The sequence below is a fragment of the Eretmochelys imbricata genome, chromosome 15, assembly GCF_965152235.1.
Source record: "Eretmochelys imbricata isolate rEreImb1 chromosome 15, rEreImb1.hap1, whole genome shotgun sequence".
NCBI lineage: Eukaryota > Metazoa > Chordata > Testudines > Cheloniidae > Eretmochelys > Eretmochelys imbricata.
The window spans coordinates 10,850,255-10,870,374 of NC_135586.1; the positions used below are offsets into that span (position 1 = coordinate 10,850,255).

Genomic DNA, 20,120 nt, shown 5'->3' on the forward strand with positions numbered 1-20,120 from the left:
CTGGGAACAGAAACCAAGTTTCCTTTATTCCCTAGCTAGTGCCCTGGCTTAGCCACAGTTCCCACTTTAACTGTATGATATGCTCTGTGATCTAAATACATCTTTCTATACAATACCATCTTCACTCTATTTACTCAACTTCATTGTATTGTTATAGATTGGGTTAAACCCCCATTGAAACTGGTGAGCATAATCTGCCCCGCCTATCAGACTAAATGAGGGAGCAGTTGCAGCAGCCATTCCTAGAAGGACCAGCGGTGTCCCAGCAACCCCCAAGCCGGACTGCGTCTCTCCGACCACGAGCAACTCCAGCATCCCGCCAGAGATCCCGCCCCAACACCCAACCGAAGGGAATCCTGACCCACAAGATAGACGGCAGGCCAACCATGCAGGCTTTGAGCCTGCACCAGACGAGGCCAAGGACCATGAGGGCCAGCAGCCAATGGTGAGGGCTGCCACTCCGTAGCAGGCTGCCTGGACCGAGGAGCTACAAGCGACAGCTTCCTTTGACAACTTCGACCTCCTCGTAGACAGGCTCACCCAAGAACTGTCTGTGGAAACCGCTCCCAGGAGAAGTTCCAACCAGGAGAACGCCCCACCTGCCCACAGAACGCCTGCTCCAAACCTCAAAACCACCACCAGGGGACCCAGAAGTAGAGACGCCAGCTGCCACTACAATCCAGCAGCGGCTTCAAGGATCCAAAAGCTGTACCGGGCAAACCGCTCCAAAGCCATGAGGGAGATCCTCGACGGGCCCTCGCCCTACTGCACGATCCCATCTGAGCGTCTCTACAGCTGCTTCAAGGATGTACTCGACCGCTCAGCCCAGAATGACACGCAGCACCCAGAGTGCCTCCGCTCCCTGCCCCATGTCGACGAAGCAGGTGTCCTGGAAACTAACTTTACGCCCAAGGAAGTGTTGGCTAGACTCTCAAAAACAAAAAACACAGCTCCTGGGAAAGACGGCATCCGCTACAGCCTCGTGAAAAAAAGCGAGATCCCGGCTGCCTGGTCCTCGCCACACTCTTCAACTGGTGCAAGTGATTCTGCCGGACTCCCAGCTCCTGGAAGAAGGCCATGACGGTACTGGTGTACAAGAAGGGTAAGTGGGATGACCCCAGCAACTGGAGGCCCATCTCCCTCTGCTCCACGATGTACAAGCTCTATGCCAGCTGCCTGCCGTCGAGGATCACAGAGTGGTCGGTGAGCAGTGGAGCTATCAGCTCCACCCAGAAAGGCTTCATGTCCTGCGAGGGCTGCTATGAACACAACTTTGTCCTCCAAACCATCATCGAAATGGCCAGAAGGGCGCGGAGGCAGTGCACGGTAGCATGGCTCGACCTGGCTAACGCCTTTGGGTCCATGTCCCACCACCACATCTTTGCCACGCTCCAGGAGTTTGGGATGCCAGAGAACTTCCTCCATGTGATCCGAGAGGTGTACGAGGGATGCAGCACTACCATTCGCTCGGTCGAAGGGGAGACCGCCGAGATCCGGACCCGGAACGGAGTTAAGCAGGGCTGTCCCCTCAGCCCCATCATCTTTAACTTCACCATGGAGCCGTTGCTGCGAGCGATCTCCAATGGCGCAGATGGCTTCAATCTCCATGGTGAGAGGGTGAGCATCCTGGCTTACGCGGATGACCTGGCCCTGACCGCGGACGACCCAGAGAACCTCCAACGTATGCTAGATGCCACCAGTCGAGCTGCCGATTGGATGGGACTCCGCTTCAATGCAAAGAAGTGCGCATCCTTCCACATAGATGGCAGCAAAAGGGACACGGTGCAGGCGACGGAATTCCAGATCCAGGGCGAGCCCGTCATCCCCCTGGCAGAGGGGCAGGCCTACCGGCACTGCAGCACACTGACGGGTTTCCGTGTCCGGCAGATACCAGAGGACACCATCCAGGAGATCTTGCAGGATGCCGCCAAGATTGACACCTCCTTGCTAGCACCGTGGCAGAAGATAAACGCCCTGAACACCTTCCTGATCCCCCACATCTCGTTTGTCCTAAGGGGATCTGCCGTGGCAAAAGAACCCCTCAACAAGGCAGACAAGATCACCCGGCAGCTGGTGAAGAAGTGGCTGTTCCTTCCCCAGAGAGCCAACAACGAGCTGGTCTATACTGCCCACAGGCATGGCGGTCCCAATGTCCCCCCCATGGGTGACCTGTGTGACATCGCGGTGATCACCCACGCCTTCCGCCTGCTGACGTGTCCCGACACCATGGTAAGGAACATCGCAGCAAATGCCCTCCATGATGCAACAAAGAAGCGGATCGGCAGAGCCCCCTCCAACCAAGACACCGCCAGCTTCCTGAGCGGTTCCCTGGATGGCGAATTCAGATGGGACGGGAGCGACATCGCTTCACTGTGGTCCCACGCTCGCAATGCCTCGCGTCGCCTGGGGAAGCGCATCGGCTGCCACTGGGAGTGGTGCGAGGAGCACCAGGAGCTGGGAGTCCTGGTGCCGCAGATCAGGTCTGAGGGCAACACCATCGTCACCCCGAGTGCCAGGGGAATGCTGGAGAGGACCCTGAAGGCAGCCATCCACTCACTGTACATGGAAGCCCTGAAGCATAAACCGGACCAGGGTAAAGCCTTCGAACTGACCAGCAACTGGGACGCCAGCAACCACTTCCTCGCCGGGGGCGGCTTCACCCGCTTTGCCGACTGGCGGTTCATCCACCGCGCCCGGCTCAACTGCGTCCCGCTCAACAGAGCCGTCCGCCACGGGAACTGAGACAAGCGTTGCAGGAAGTGCGGCTACTCCAGCGAGACCCTGCCCCACATCCTGTGCAGCTGCAGGCCCCACTCCAGAGCCTGGCAGCTGCGCCACAATGCCATCCAGAACCACCTAGTGAAAGCCATCGCACCGCGCCTGGGGGAGTTCGCCGTGAATGTTGCCATCCCCGGTACTGACAGCCAGTTGCGACCTGACGTGGTAGTCACAAACAAGGCCCAGAAAAAGATCATCCTCGTCGACATCAAGGTCTCCTTTGAGAACAGGACCCCGGCCTTCCGAGAAGCCCGGGCTTGTAAGCTGGAAAAATACGCCCCTCTGGCCGACACCCTGAGAGCGAAGGGCTACGCGGTGCAGCTGGACGCCCTGATCGTCGGAGCCCTGAGCGCTTGGGACCCCTGCAACGAGCGTGTGCTTCGGACCTGCGGGATCGGTCGAAGCAACACATGGCTCATGCGGCATCTCATGGTCTCGGACACCAACCGATGGTCCAGGGACATCTACATCGAACACATCACTGACCACCGACAGTACCAGGAGGTGTTAGCCGGTACGACATCATGCATCCACTATGGGAAAGGGACTGAGAGGCTTTTTCCGCTGGACCATATGAACTGGAACCATAAACTCACTGAACATTAAATCCCACCCAATGAGGGTAGATCCATCCCCATCATCGTATCCGCTCATTATACTCCACACCTGAACTTAGCCGTTATATGGACAACATATCCCCATATCTCAATGTCTGTACTTTGACCGGTTAAACTTTTACCCCCAATCCGGGAGATTGAAGATTATGTATTCCTTACACCACCAGCTCCTAAACCGAATTTCGCACCCCATGATAATCCGTACCTTGTTCCCTGATAACCAGAAGCTTCTATGCTTGAACTCTGTACCGTTTTCTTTTTATTTCAACATTATCTTAATAAAAAGAGAACACCCCGCCCCAGACCTCCATGGCACGGCTGAGCAGAATCTGTGCCATGTAGGCTGAAGGGTTTTCTGGGGATTCAGAGAATGATATAGCAAACACAGGAGGAGCTTGGGCACTGATTGATGGAGCTGTGTGTTTCTGTGTTTTTGAGAGAAGCAGGAGAAAACACCAGAGAGCAGGGGCAAAAAAGCCAAGTACACATAGTCAGACCAAGACTGGGATCATAGCCCTGAGAAAAGCCAAGAAAGAGAGCTTTTAGACTAACTGCTGACTGGAAAAGGGGTTGGAACTGTGAGCAGACGCTGTCTCTTGCTTGATTCCTGCTGTGTTTAGGGACTTCATACATTCCTTATAAATAAATACCTGCCTCAAAGGAACACCTGACTCCATGACCAATTTTTCCTCCTAACTGGAAGAACCCACAAGACCCTGAATTTTTGGCTAACTGGTTGGTTCAAAAAGAGTAGTAGAGGTAGGGTACCTTCTCATTCTCCAGAACAGATTTGGAAAAATACTCAGAAGCCACAACTGGGACCAGAGCTTAATAAAAGCTCAGTTCCCATGTTTGAAGTGGCAACATTTTCAAAAGTGCTCAGGAGCACACAGCAGCTCCTGTTAAAATTTTGATACTTCATCTAGAAGTCTAAATGGGAAATGTTGGGGCTAATCTCTTGAATATCTGACTCTTAAAGTCAGGTTTTAGAGTAGCAGCCATGTTAGTCTGTATCCACAAAAAGAAAAGGAGGACTTGTGGCACCTTAGAGATTAACAAATTTATTTGGAGCATCAGCTTTCGTGCATCCGATGAAGTGAGCTGTCACTCACGAAAGCTTATGCTCAAATAAATTTGTGAGTCTCTAAGGTGCCACAAGTCCTCCTTGACTCTTAAAGTGTTCAGATACTAGTGATAAGCACAGTATAAAAACTTAGACAGATGGATAAGTTCTACTCTGTAAAAAAACTATGTAAAATGGTACCGTCTTTCTCCACAGATCTCAACCTTGTGTATGTTCAGAGTCATATCTACTTACTTTAGTGACAAAAATGTTTTTTTACTACTTTTTTACTCTTGTTAAGCTCATCAGAGCAAACACAGTGTTTGCTGGTGGAATGACTAAGCAGAAGAAAAACATGGTTACAGTAAGCAAGGTCTTTTCTTCAGTAGTGAGCACTCAAAACAAAAAAGCAAAATATGCTTGTTGGCGTGTTAGTTAAAGATTATGGGTCATATTCTCAGCTGATATATATTGACATAGTTATACAGAAGTCAGTGGAACTATGCTGATTTAAACAAGCAGAGAATCTCCCCAAATTGTGCAGAAAAGTTGTAGGCTCACAAAATTTTACTAGAAGTTGTAATGTGTATGTCCTGGATTTCCTACAAATTCTCAAAAGGGATCATTAAATTCTATGTAATAATTCTTTACTATTAGTATTAATCATTAGTATATTGTAACAATACATTATATTAATAACTGCTGGAATACTGTGTCTAGTTCTGGTGTCAATAATTCAAGAAGCATATTGATAAATTGGAGAGGGTTCAGAAAAGAGCCATGAGAATGATTAAATGATTAGAAAACATGCCTTATAGTGACAGACTCAAGGAGCTCAATTTATTTAGTTGAACAAAGAGAAAGCTAACGGGTGACTTGATTACAATCTATAAGTAACTACATAGGAAACAATTATTTAACCATGCGCTCTTCAATCTAGCAGAGAATGATATAAGACAATTCAATGGCTGGAATCTGAAGCTAGACAAATTCAGACTGGAAATAAGGCATACATTTTTAATGGTGAGAGTAATTAATCACTGGAACAATTTACTAAGGCTTGGGGTGGATTCTCCCTCATTGACAATTTTTAAGTCAAAATTGGATTTTTTAAAAGATATGTTCTATTAATTACTCTGCAGAAGTTCTATGGCCTTTGATAAACAGGAGGTCAGACGAAATCAGGGTTTCTCAACACATGGGTCAGGAGTCAGGACCCAAAATTGGATTGCCAGAATGATTCAAAGGGTTGTGTGGCTGTTGGCAGCTCCTGAGGCTCCTGTCCCATGGGGCTGGCTAGGCTTGCCTTCCTGCTTCAGGCACTGTAAACTCTGGGGTCCCAGAACCACTCAGGTTTGGCCCAGCTGTCATGATGATGGGAGTCCAAGGTAGGCCAAATTTGAGTGAGTGGCACTGCAACCCCATGAGCCAGGTCACAACTCCACTCATGCAAATTTGGTCCAGTCACGGGGGCAGGTGGCAATGCAACCCGGGAGGCTGCAACACCCAGAGTGCAGAGCCAAGCCCAGCCAGGCCCACAGCATAGAAGCTGCAGGAGCCATTACTGTGGGGTGAGTGCCAGACATGACCCAATCCCCCAGTGGGGCAGGATCTGACTGAAACTAGTCCAGGGCCTCCACCCACAGACTATTTATGGGTTGCAACAGGCCATAAACATTTATAAATGGACCCTGAGGCCAAAAAGGTTGAGAACCACTGGAGTAGATCACCATGGTCCCTTCTGGCCTTATAATCTATGAATAGTAGCACCTCAAGGACCCAGCACAGATGAGGACCCATTGTGCGTGGCACAGTACATACATATAGCAAAAATCAGCCTTTGTCCCAAAGTTCTTACAATCTAAATAAATTCCATTTATGGTTTGAATCCCTTGACATCTCACTACACAATTTTCTTTTATGATATCTACCTTACTCTAGCTATCACCTTTCCCTTTCCCTGCAGCTCTCTGCTGAGGGTGAGGTGTATATTTATGTTGTTGATTAACAAGCAATGCTTTCATGTTTTTGTTTAAAGCCATTGTATCTCATATACATTGGTGTTTCCTGCAGTCATCATCAAAGCCTTTTTTCCAGCTCACCATTGTTTAAGGAATGCTTAGAAATTTGCTGTAGCCAGCAAGCTCAACCTCTCCCTGTCAACTCTTATTTATGGGCATTTCTAAAGATTGCAGTATGTGCTGATCAAACTGCAGGATTCTGAATGGTTTATTTCTACAATTCCAGCACTGTGTCTACTGTTGGAAGAGGCACTGATTGCACTGCAGATGCCACACCTATCCAGTGCTCACCTCAAGACTATCCGTAGCAAATGGAGGTTCTTCCTGGTACGTACAGAACCCCTGCTCGCCATGAGAGCCCAGAGCTAGAGGATGTGGCCAGGCATCCCCTATGCCTTTGCAATTCCCCGCTGCTTCAATATCCATAGGGTCATGGCACCTCAGAGCTGCCCTAACTGGCATTGGGAGCCAAAGCAATCTCCAGCAGCCCAAGAATTGTGATGATACATTGAGGAATTCATGCCATGGTTCAAAACTGATCCAGAGCAGACAGGACCCAGGCAAGATTCCTCATCGACTATACCACCCTCCCCTGTTGCACTATCTTCCTGGATGGGGCAATAGTGAAGAGAGAGAGAACCAGTTCCTGTTTCAATGGTTTTGTTGTGGGGCAGGGAAGCATATTTTGCTTTTTCAAGTTACAAGCAACACAAGGTCTTTCTTGACCCTTTAACTGTTGCATTACATCACACTGTTTGTTAGGCAGGATTCCTTAGTTGACCTTATGATTTGCAGAGCCCCAAACTGCTAGTGGAAGTGAAGGGAGATCAAGCTGTAAGTTGCTTTTGAGAGACTCTAAAGTAATCTCTGCAATAATTTTCCTTTTTCTGTCATAAGAATAGCCATGCTTTGCCGAGGTTACCTTCACCCTTCACAAGAGTATGGAGTTGTAAGCAGTTGTGTTGCTTATGGGTGACACTGAGCCTATATCTGGATTTTATTAGCATGAAAAAATATTTGTATTTCAGAATGAGGTGGATGAATACTCTTGAAACTCTTTATGTAGCTTTTCATTTCTGCAGAGAACTTCCCATCAAACAATTTTTCAAAGAGCTCTCTCACATGCTGCCCCCTATGCTATTTGCTATTTTTGGTCAGACCCAGGGGACCCAGGGTAGGGCAGGGCTCAGATCTGGGAACACATTGATTCCTAACCATGGGACTCTCACCAGCAACTCTAGCTGTTGTTGGGCGCTTAAGCAGAGAGTGCCCCAGGGAGAGTGGAACAAGGTAAAGCAGAAAGTCTTGGGCCTGGCAGAGATACTTCCTTCATGTTGCAACAGCAAAGATTGAACTAGACATGTGCCAAGAGATCAGACAGGAAGGAGAAGCCCCTATACAGCTTTGCATGAACTCCCATTATGAATAGGTGAACTTCAGGCCTGTGTCAGATAAGTTTCCAAATGTGCAGAGGCTTATCTGGAACTATATTCTATATTGACTACATGAACCTTTTGTGCCTAACTATACACTACCTTGGACCTCGTATTGTCATTTACATGTGTGCAAAGAGGGGTAAAATGCTACCAAATCAGAATTCTCCACTCATCCCAGTGATAACATTTTAATATCCACTTTGCACTCACTAGGACAAATCCAAACGTATTGTAGCTCCATACTACTCCAGGTGTGGATCTGGCGCAATGTGCGCAAAGTGTGTGTAGAAGGCTACAAATAGTGTGAATGGCAAATCAGGACCATTGAGACTGCAAATATGGCCTGGAAAACTCATTGACTCCCAGCACTTCTGATTCCAGGAGGAAAGACATTGTCAAATCTTGTGATGTGTCTGTTGTAAACTGACAACATTCCAACCAACAATCATTGCCTGTGTTCAGTTCAGTAGCTCTTTCCCAAATGCACATGTATCAGGCAATTCAAAAGATAACAAATGTAACAATGGTTGAATCTCACTAATCTGCACTTCGCTGAATTGCCAAAAAAACTGTCCATCTCTCCACCTCTCAGGAAAGATTTAAATGCAGAGGATGTCATGAGCTGTCACATTACTAAGATTTATTTCATTTTACAAACAACACAACAGAACATTTACTAGAGCATTATGATGTACATAATTAAAACCAAACTGCCATTGTCAAAATAAATGAACTAAGCACATTTTGTGATATATCATCCTTTATTTTGTTTATGTACTTACCTGCTAAATTCACAACATTCAGTAATTTTCAGTGAATTTCTTTGCCATTAGTGTGAATTAACCATGTTCTAATCTGCAGCTGACCAGCTGAATGGATGACCTGAATAAAAAGCACTTTGAAAAATTAACCCCTTCTCCCACTTCTGTGCTGCTATAGTGTTTCAGTGTAGACATTACCTGTGCTGATGGGAGGGGTTCTCCTGTCGCTGTAGTTAATTCACCTCCCTGAGAGGGGGATTGTGAGGTCAATGAAAGACTTCTTCGATCAACCTAGTGTTGTCTACACTGAGGAGTTAGGCCGTCTTAACTATGCCTCTTGGGGGGTATGATTTTTCATACCCCTGAGTGATGCAGTTAAGCTGACAATGTTCTAGCGTAGATCAAGCCTTAGTTTTCCAAGATTGGGGCCTGGCCACAGTAGAAAATTAAGTCATCTTAATTACTTGACTCCAGGGTGTGAAAAATCCACACCCCCTGAGCAACATAGTTAAACCAGCCTAATCCCCAGTGTAGTCAGCACTAGGTTGGCAGATTCTGTTGACCTAGCTATCTCTTCTTGGAGAGGTGGATTACCTATGCCGATGGGAGAACCCCTCCCGTCAGTGTAGGGTAGTGTCTACATTGCAGCAGCGCAGCTGTGCCACTGTAGCATTTTAAGTTTTCTTTTCTTGGTTTTCTTTTCAGTTTCAATGCCGTAAAATTTAATGGTCCACCATTGTCTTTCCCTATGTTGTACAATGTCTGGAGCTTGCAGTTAGTTTTATATAAACAATTCTCTTGGGAGGTGACCTTCCCTGACTGATTATTTCACAGCCTGTTGTGAGGTGATGCCACGGTTGCATCCTAGTTACAATTACAATGTTCTACACTTATATGCATGCATCCATTCATAACCATAACCTCTATACATATCTCCTCCTAATGACCATCAAGTTCAGAACAATTCAAGCTTTCATAAAAGACTTTACTTGGCATCTATTTCTACTCAATAACATTGTGTACAACCAGTTGATTCAATTGCTTATTCTTTGGGATTCAGACCCACTGTTCTCTGCTGGGAGTGTCTGGAGCCTGATTGTCACAAGCAGCAATAATTTAAAAAAATCAAGATATAAAAAATGGAAAAATGTGAAAGCTGATGGTAAGGACAACAAATTAACAGTTAGGAAATGTGGACAATTAATAAGGCAGACTAAAGGTGTAAATGAAAACCCAATGGCCACTAGGATTAAGGACAATAAGAAGAAATTATTTAAATATATCAGGAACAAATTAAATCCTAATAACGGCATATATTCAATATTAGATAAGCATGGTAAAAGTGTCAATTGTGATGTAGAAAAGACATGAGTATTCAATAAATATTTCTGTTCTGTATTTAGAAAAAAGCAAGATGATGTATTAATATTTCCAATGATAATGAAATACTTTCTATTCCATCAGTAACTAGGGAGGATGTTAAACACCAACTATTACAGTTAAATATTGTTTTGTCTGCTTGACCAGATAACTTGCACTCAAGAGTATTGAAAGAATTGACTGAGGAGCATTCTGAAACACTGTTTCTGATTTTTAACAAATCTTGAGACACTGAAGTTCCAGAGGACTAGAAAAAAAAGCTAAAGTAATCTCAGTATTTAAAAGGGGCTAACACATTGACCAAGGTAATAGGCTGGTTAGCCTGACAAAATCATGGAAAGGATGATTTGGGACCCAATCAGTAAAGAATTAAAAGACATAGCATTTTTATCAAAAATAGTCCTTTGTCAAACCAACTTGTTATAATTTTAATTTAGATTACACATTTGGTTGATAAAAAGAACTGTTCACATAATAGACTTCTGAAAGGCCTTTGACTTAGTCCTGTATGACATTCTAATAAAAAAATAGCACTATACAAAATCAAGGTAGCCCATATTAAAAGGGTTAAAATTGGTTAATATGAAGATTGCCAAAAAGCAATTGTAAATGAAGAATTGTAATCCAGTGTGAGTATTTCTAGTGGGGTCCTGCAGTAATTTGTTCTCTGCCCAAAGATATTCAATGTCTTGATCAATAATCTACAAGAATACATAAAATCATTCCTGGTGAAATTTGAGGATGACACACAAATTGGTGGAGTGGCAAATAATGATAGAGACAGGTCACTTATATAGGTTGATTTAAATTTCTTGGTAAGGTGAGTTCATTTGAACAACATGCATTTTAATAAAATCTAATACAAGGTCATACATCTAGGAACAAAAAATGTAGGTCATAAATGCAAAATGGAGAACTGTATCCTAGAATACACTGACAATGGAAAGGATTTAGGAGTCATGGTAGATAACCAATTGAACATGAGCTCCCAGTGTGACGTTGTGGCTCAGAGGGCGAATGGTACCTTTGGATGTATAATCAAGAAAAGATCAAGTAGGATTAGGAAAGTAGTATTATATTTGTACAACAGCTTTAGTGAGACCATTACTGGAATACTGAGTCCAAGTCTGGTGCCCACATGTAAAAAAATGTGTTGAAAAATTGGAAGGGTAGAGAAAAGAGCTGCAATTATTTGAGGTCTGGAAAACATGCTTTATAGTGATAGACTTAAGCTTGATCTATTTTGTTTACCAAAGAGAAGGTTGAGAGGTGACTTGGGCCACGTCTACACTACCTGCCGGATCAGCGGGTAGTGATCAATCTACTGGGGATCGATTTATTGTGTCTAGTGTAGATGCAATAAATCAATCCCCAATCGCTCTGCTGTTGACTCTGGAACTCCACCATGGTGAGAGGCGGAAGCGGAGTCGACGGGGGAGCAGCACCCGTCAATCCCGCCCCGCGAGGACGCAAAGTAAGTGATTCTAAGTCGATCTAAGATATGTTGACTTCAGCTACTCTATGCTCGTAGCTGAAGTTGCGTATGTTAGATCGATTCCGCACCCCCCCACAGTGTAGACCAGGCCTTGGTCACAGGCTACAAATACCTACTTGGGGAAAATATTTCTGATAGTAGATGGCTCTTCATCACAAAAAAGCATGAGATGCAATGGTTGGAAACTGAAAATTGAGACTAGAAATAAGGTGCAAATAGATAGCACTGGGGGGTAATTAACCACTGGAACAACTTACCAAGGGATATGGTGGATTCTCCATAGCTTGAAGTCTTTACATCAGGACTGGATATCTTTCTAAAAAGATATGCTATAGTTCAACAGATGTTATGGTCTTCATGCAGAGTTTACTGGATGAGTTTCTTTGGCCTATATTATGCCTGAGACAAGGTCAGACTAAATTATCATAATGCCTCTTTCTGTTCTTATCTCCTGTATTTGTTTCAAGCTGTAGTCACGCTGTTTTCATATGTTCTGAGTCACCTTGTCTGACAGTTATTAGAAATTAATATCTGGTCCTTGGTCTTCCATTGTATCGCCAAGGCAACTCAATACATATGTGGTATGCTAATTAATTCATACCAACCCAGACATGCCAACTGTACATTAATCTTACCAAGATTCCTGTTCCAAGAAATAAATTAATCGCCTCATATCCAGTGGGTAACAATACAAAGTGTGTTGAGACACGAGTCACATATTTTTTTCATAACAATATTACAGAAATTCCTCACATTTGGTTCTGGGTATCTTCTTCTTTAAGCTCCCATAGCAATTTCAGCAGATGACATTAACCACCTTCAGATCAGAGAATGAGGTAAAGCTTAAAAGCATTCTATGGTCTATTCCTGTCTACTACCTATTGAGCTTTATCCCTGCTGCAAATTCAGTTCTCATTCCCTCGTGATGTCTGAAGGAAGGGAACTGGTCCCTGAACACTGTTACACTGTTGGATCTGTCCAAAAGAGACAGCTCTGATTCCCACCACAGTTGCACCAGATGATGATCCAAGGCACAGAGTCCCTGCAGCATCTGTTTCCATTCCCACTCTTTGTTTATCTTGTCTACTTAGATTCTAAGCTCTTTGGGCCAGGGACTCTTTCTCTCTGTGCACGTGCACAATTTCAGAGAGGGTCTCTAGGTGCTCCTAAATATAAATACCATGCATAATCAGGGGCACCTTTTTTTCCAAGAAAGGGGCCACAACCCTGGACGCCTGTTCCTGGGGAGATGGAGCGCCATATGCCAGTCTCCAGGAGGCCTCTGTATTCCTGGGCCCTTGTATCCCTGCGGGGATTTGAGCATAGCCCTCTCCATGCCTCTCAGAACGGGGAGGGATGGGGAAATCCTGTTCTCAGCCACGGTCTCCAAAGCCCCGTCAGTAGGATCCCCCCATTCCTGTTATGGGATGAGACGCTACGGGAGGGATCCTTGAACCCCCGTAGCTCCGCAGGCTCCTCACTCCCGGGCGCAGGCCTCGAGCTGGGCCCCAGCAGCATGCATCCTGTCGCTATGGGAACAGACGCCAGCGCGATGCATGCCGGGCTGAAACAAAACGCAACAGTAAGAAGCTGCGGTAAGAGGTAGATGTCGGCCAATGACGTGCGCCAGAGATTGTTGCAGAGGCCAATGATTGGTGCACGCGGGGCGTGTCTTAGGCGGAGGGGGCGTGGCTGCTAGTATTAGGTCTACGGGGGTGGCGCCGCGCGGTTTCAGTCACATCGGAGAGCTGGCCGAACGAGCGCTGGTTGAGAAGCCGCCTGCCCGCCCGCCCCATCCCTTCCCTCCGCGCTCGGAGCCGCCCAGCACACGGTGAGTTCCCGAGCGGGGCAGGACCCGAGAGCCTGGCCGAAGGCGCTGGGAGAGGTGGGGCCGCACGGAGGGAGAAGGCAGAGGCCTCTCGTCATCCCGCCGGTGGAGGGGGAAGGCGCGGAGTAGAGGAGGGCGCCCCGGGGTGGGCTCTTGTGAGCCGTGGGGGGGTGGGGAGCCATTGGGCGTGGGGGAGGGTGCTGTGATTCTGTGGGTAGAAGGGGGTGAGGGGTAGAAGCACCGATTGGGCGAGGGTCCCCGGGGTGGTGGTGGGGGGTGGGGAACCACCGATTGGGCGGGGAAGGTGACGGGGCGGGAGGAGGCCACCGATTGGGCGGGGTGGGGAAGGGGAAGACCACCCATTGGGCAAGGGGGGGAGGGTGCCGATGGAAGTATTTTGGTTTTTTCGGTGCTTCTAAAAAAACCCCAAACATGAAGATTTGTCTGGCAAAATGAGACTGAGGACGCATGGCAGGACTGTCAGTGGACGCTCCCAAAGAGCCAGGATATCTGGGACCGCTACTCCGTAGCTTATCTGTGCCAGGGAAATTACACAGAATTTTCTAGCATCTCTATCTTCACTAAAAATATTCCGGCTTTGAATTTCATGTCCTGAAAATGTATAGTATTTTAAACTACTCAGGGTCTCTATTTGCACTCAAATTATGATGAAGGGCTACTAGGTAGAGTCCATCCCTTCATGGTACTGGCTATACCAGGGGTTCTCAAACGGGGTCGGCACCCCTCAGGGGGTCGTGAGGTTATTACGTGGGGGGGTCACGAGTTGTCAGCCTCCACCACAAACCCTGCTTTGCTTCCAGCATTTAAAATGGTGTTAAATATATAAGTGCTTTTAATTTATAAGGGTAGTTGCAAACCTCTGAGTGCGATGTGAAAGGGGTCACCAGTATAAAAGTTTGAGAACCATTGGGCTATACAGACTGATAAGCTTTAGGTTAGCTGAAAAGCCAAAAAGCAATTCTACAGATTCTCTCTTGGGAAAGAGATCATGATTAGAGAAACTGAAAATGCTCCCAGCTATGCTTTCCCCTCTCTCTGTTTCAGCTGAAGTAACTGGTCTGAAAATACTACAGTTGAAAAACTACATTCCGTTTACTTCACTGTCTGTATAACTTCTGTCACTGGCTGTAGAGCTGACTTACTCATGCTTTGAGGAGATGTGTTTTGTATTAAGACTGGGCCAATGTTCTTAAGCTAGAAGACAGTGACCATAAATCATGCATTGTACAAGACCAAGCCTATTAAACAGATTGTCTGTGGGAGTTTTGGATGGTGGATGCTCCTACTGCTGTCAGATTATTTTGTGTGTGCGTGCTCCCTAGGTAACCATGTGTGATCGAAAGGCTGTGATCAAGAATGCGGATATGTCTGAAGAGATGCAGCAGGATTCAGTGGAGTGTGCCACTCAGGCCCTGGAGAAGTATAACATTGAGAAGGATATTGCAGCTCATATAAAGAAGGTAAATGCCTGTTGTAATAGCCTTTTCCCTCTATTGATGGATATGCATGTTTTAGAATCTAGAACAGGGGTCTCAAATGCAATTTACCTTAGGGCCAGTGCCAGTCCTCAAATCCTCCCAGCAGGCCAATGATGTCACTAATGCTGCCCAGAACCCACCCCCTCAAAAGACCTCTGCCTCCCACCTGCCTAAGGCTCTGAGAAGGAGTTTGGGTGCAGAAGGGATGAGAGGTTAGGCTCTGGAGGGGAGTTTGGGTGGGGAAGAGGGTCTGGGATGCAGGGTCTGGGCTGGAGTTTGGGTGCTAGGTGCAGGCTTGGGGCTGGGGTTTGTGTGGGTGCAGGCTCTGGGAGGGAGTTTGTGGGCAGGAGGGAGTGTTTGGGAAAGGGGTGGGGTGCAGGCTCTGAGATGGGGGTGTGGTGCTTACCTGGGGCTCCAAGGTGGGGGGGGCGGCTCTGCATGCTGCTACTCCCCCAGGCACTGCCCCCGCAGCTTCTTATTGGCGGCAGGGGCGTTTGGGGCAGGGGCAGCGTGTGGAGGCACAGCCCTGCCCTGTGGCCACAGGGAGGGGCCAGCAGCCACTGGAGTGAGCAGGCAGATGTTGCTCAGCTTTGCTGTGCTGCCGGGGCCCCTGTGGGGGGCAGTGCCTGGGGGCAGCAGGTGGGGCCAAGGGAGAGACCTGGCCCCAAAACTGCTGGAGCCCTGCGGGCCACATTGAGGAGGCTCGCAGGCCGCAAATGGCCTGTGGGTTGTGAGTTTGAGACCCCTGATCTAGTCTGAGGGGAGTGCTGCCAGAAGGGAACTCTAGAGGAAAAGGTGAAGCCTTACTAGGTGCTCAGCTCATCTGAATTTGTATACAAAGGCTTTCATTTGCAAAGTAATCTTATGTTATACAACTCTTGTGAAGATCTGTGTCATATATAACTGTTCTTGGGTTTGGTAACTGTTTTTTCTTTCCTTTGGTTATTTTTTTTTCTTATCTTAGCCATATGCTTGTTCTGACAGCAGGGGAGCTATTGGGAGAAGCTGCACATAGATGTTGCCCACTGAGCAAAGTTGGGAGAGGAAACTATAGTTTACCATTTTTCATACTTCTGCAGTTTGCTGAATTGGCAGCGCTAATGGAAGATGCTGGCCTGCCATAAGAGTGGGAAGGTTGAATTGAATTGAGACTATGCTGAGTGGAACAGACATATAAGCAGCAATCATTGACAACATATAAAACCTAATGTCAGTCAAGTGCTCTCCTTAAACTGTCTTCTAAGTTGGTTCAACTTATTGCTAGCAATTTCCAATGAGAATAGCAAACTTTTATTTAAAAAAATCCCACTCCTGCTTGAGATGTAGAAACAAGTATAGATTTTCTTCCCTATGGTGAATGTACCACTTAAAAATAACTGAAGCAGAAACATCAGTTTAATTTACTACAAAACAATTCTATATCTTTGTCAAACTTCAGTATAACTTCCCAATGGCAGTGGACAGGGAGGGGATGTGATGACAGAAATATTGGAAATAGAAATTAGCCAAGAGGCTTAATATAATCAAATACAAAACAGCTGTATACCTTTCTTGGCCCAAAGCTCTAAATTTCAGGACTGTTGGGCATGGATATTTGTATAAAGCACTTCTTAACCAGTCTGACTTTCTGGTCGTCACATTAGTCTGACTCAAGTTTTGCTAGCCAAAGTGTCTAACTGTAAAACAGTACTAATTTGTGAATAAATTTGGTCTATTAAATGAAGTGAGGACTTTTCTTTTTTTAAGAATAGAGTATTAGGGCTTGTTATGCTCTTTCCCTCTGTGGATCAACTCACTGTTTTCACTTATGTTCTTATGAACTAGGATAATACAGACTAGCATAATGGACTCACTGGAATGCCTCTTAAGTACTCTGCACTTTCATTGTGTGCGCTTGTTTGAGATCCTATGTCACCCCTCTTCCATACCCAATTCCTCTACTGCTTGACTTCCAAAATTCTTTTGCAGATCACTAGCAAGGGCGTTGCCCTATTGCTGGTTGAGATCCATAGCTTGAAAGCTATTGTGCTAAGGATCTACTAGGAGGATGTGCTAGATTCTTGGATGGAAGGGGAGAATACGTACACCTAGTAAACTGGCTTGAGTCATGCAAGAGTTGGCAGGTGGGCAGTTGACATTAACCAGAGTACAATCTGGACTGATGAACAGCTGTCCCCTCAATTCCCTAACCTGGGGGTGTCTTTTATAAACTCTGTTTCGCTGTGAGAGCAACCACTCCTGATCTGCTTGCTCTCAGCCTCCAGCATATAAATCACTCCCAGCCATACTATATGAGTGCTATAGGCAGCCACTCATGAATTACACTGCAGGACAACACCAGCAAACTCCCAGACCGAGACTTTCCCCCAGAAATGTGCATTGTACTGCCCAGCACCCTCCTGGACAATACAAACTCGTATCAAGTCTGTCATTTATTAATAGAAAATGATATGCACAAGTCTTGTTATCCCAAATGGAGTTTCCCAAATACTTCAGTCCAAACACACTGGTTTAGATAAAACAACAAATCTATTAACTATAGAAAAATAGATTAAGTGACTACAAGTGTAACCAATCCTGACTTATAAGGAAATAAAAGGTAAAACACAACTACACCGAACTTAACAAGCTAAGTGAATACAAAGCAAAGGTCTCTCTCACCACAAGTACTAGCAGTCTTCCTGGCTGAACCGCTTTGTCAGGATTTCAAGCCCCCAGTCCAGTGCTGCTTCCTTTGTTCTTCAGGGCTTGATGCTGTGGGTAGCGAGTAAGAGACAGGATTTGGGATGTCTGTCTTCTTACAGCCCTTTCTCATGTCCAGCTGATATGTGGCCAGAAACCTTATACTACTACTTTGTCAAAATGTAGGTTTTTCCCCCCATTCCCTGAAGAGTGTCCACTTAATCAGGTGGGTGGTCCATTTGAGCTAGGTGACACCTGGCTGAGGCATTGGCTAGCCTATTATCTCTGGGGAACTTGTTTGTGACTGTGTTCCAGAACATGCTGGAACATGTCCTTGGCAATATCATATGGTGGAGTTTTCTTTTACAGTCTTGCCACACCTTTGACCAGGACAATAATCATCAGGAAATCATGAGTTTTCAAATGATACCTTACATAGTATGCTTTGTACAAAATTTAACAGCCTTGTGAAAGGGGTGAATATAAAGATATAGACTATCACAGCAGTAAAATCCTACCTGTACTCCTGCAGCTACTTAGTAAGAAAATGACTTCTGGTGTCTCATGATGTAATAACCAGCAACTGGGCAATAAAGGTAAGTCAGCAATTCCACCTCTCCCTTATTATCAAAGCTGTGGTCTTAATGCAGAGCAAAGGATATGCTGTTCTTACCCCACCACACCCCCCTCCCAGTGTTTCTACACTTAATATAAAGATGTAGGTGAGAATATGGCAGTTAAAAAAAATCTGCAACTTTTTTATCTAAGAAAGGCAGTTCTGCTGTAGTAGTAATGTGCATTTTGTTTTTTTCTTCCAGGAGTTTGACAAGAAGTACAACCCCACTTGGCACTGCATTGTGGGAAGGAACTTTGGCAGCTATGTGACTCATGAGACTAAGCACTTCATCTATTTCTACCTAGGCCAAGTTGCTATTCTCCTCTTCAAATCTGGTTAGAGCACAGTCTGTGCTATCCAAACTTGCATCCAGTTCCAGGACTGCACACTAACTCTAAATAGAGACTGAAATCTTAAGCCTTCCCCAGGGAACACACCTTGCTCTTCAAGCCTTTTGTTGTGGTGGTAATGGACAGGGACTCCTCTGTACTAGTTTGTTTTCATTGTGGCTATAAAAAATAGCAAAAAATTCATTCTTGTATTTATTTTCTTTCCAAAAACCTGCTTTCCATTTTAATAAAACTGTTGGATATACTCAACCTTTAAGAGTTTATTCTAATAGTTTTATAGCCATCTAGCCCACTTATCCCTATATTGATTCTTGTACTGTGGTCTTTACGAAATCCTTCTCACTTGTTTCCATGGAAAGTGAGCATATTTTCTCTAACCCAAAACTTTATCTAAAGCTGTTAGTGTAGAAAAGTTCACTGCTGGCATAGACAGGTACAACTGCCATTACTAAAGTTAGGTTGGAGCTGTAATTCCTGTGAGTTTAGCCTACACTTTTATCCATCTGATGTATGTTGCTTTTCTTATTCTCACCTAAAGCCTTTGTAAACAGATAATATCACCATGTAGTTCTGGTCCAAGGATGAGAGTGGCTGTACACTTTCCTTCTCTATTTCATAGAACATATTAATCCATTTCTATTTCATGTACAAAAAGTTACTATGATAGAGCTTCCATTATGCTAGATACTACATAGATTCTTGAGGGTTGTGCTGGCAGAGGCTGCTATAGTCCCAGTAAGTAGGACCAGTTCTACAGATGTTAGTGAGGAGGACAAGTAGTTTCTTGATGTTTAATGATGGCTAGCAATAACTGAGCTGGGAACTATATCCTTCAAATGCCTAGTGTAAAACCCCAGCTTGCAAAACTTAGACATTCACCAGCTTCAGTACAAAGACTCCTCAGACATCATGTCTCTGCTGCTCTACACTCCTTACTACACTTGAAAGTTACAGCAGCTTTTGGAAAAGGTATGCCAACCTCATTACCTTACCTTTTCCTGCCTTAGTAACTAAAGGGGAGACAAGGTAGTGCTTTCAGCAGCAAATAACTCTGATTTGGTTTAAAAGCCTTGATACAGCAGGGAGTTGCTACCTCCCCATTTGAGGTAGCACTGCAACAACTGTACTGTGGAGGATAGTAGCACAACTGTGGCTTTTTGATGCTGTTCTGAATTAGTATAGAAGCAATGTTCAATTACCTTATGCTTTCTTGTTTAACACTTCAGCAATATTCATAACTGTAGAATAATGAATCACTTAATACTTGTTTGAAAACCTTGCCTTTACCTTTTTTGGAGGTGGAAGAGTAAAATATCTCTCTACTTGTTATGTGTGGCTCTGATCTAGAGTCCAGTTGAGGTAGTTTCTCTGGACATTGTCTGTCAAATGGTTAGATTAAATATCCTGCTGTAGCATGAACCACTTAAACTAGTGAATTGTGGTAGTCCTAGAATAGATGATGCACTAAGAGCTGATTAATGTGATCTATCTAAGGGCATATGAAGTCAGTGCAGCCAAGCTCCTTTAATAGATATTTTATACTACTATAGTGATTATATACTGTTTTAGCAAGCTATCAGCAGGTTATAATAAC

General features: G+C 45.4%; 1 protein-coding gene across 1 annotated transcript; it reads left to right on the forward strand.

Annotated features, from left to right (window-relative positions):
- The first annotated feature begins 13,263 nt into the window (after positions 1–13,263).
- On the forward strand, positions 13,264–18,709 carry DYNLL1 (dynein light chain LC8-type 1). The gene is made up of 3 exons (XM_077834665.1): positions 13,264–13,382; positions 14,723–14,860; positions 18,379–18,709. Exons 2-3 carry the CDS (start codon positions 14,729–14,731, stop codon positions 18,514–18,516), a joined length of 270 nt encoding a protein of 89 aa, XP_077690791.1. The 5' UTR covers positions 13,264–13,382; positions 14,723–14,728; the 3' UTR covers positions 18,517–18,709.
- The last annotated feature ends 1,411 nt before the right edge of the window (positions 18,710–20,120 follow it).

What these genes read in the sequence shown, in the direction of transcription:
- DYNLL1 (XM_077834665.1), top strand. Translation starts at nt 14,729, where the DNA reads ATGTGTGATCGAAAGGCTGTGATCAAGAATGCGGATATGTCTGAAGAG. An exon ending in TTGCAGCTCATATAAAGAAG is followed by an intron (nt 14,861 to 18,378) that starts GTAAATGCCTGT and finishes TTTTTCTTCCAG; the next exon opens with GAGTTTGACAAGAAGTACAA.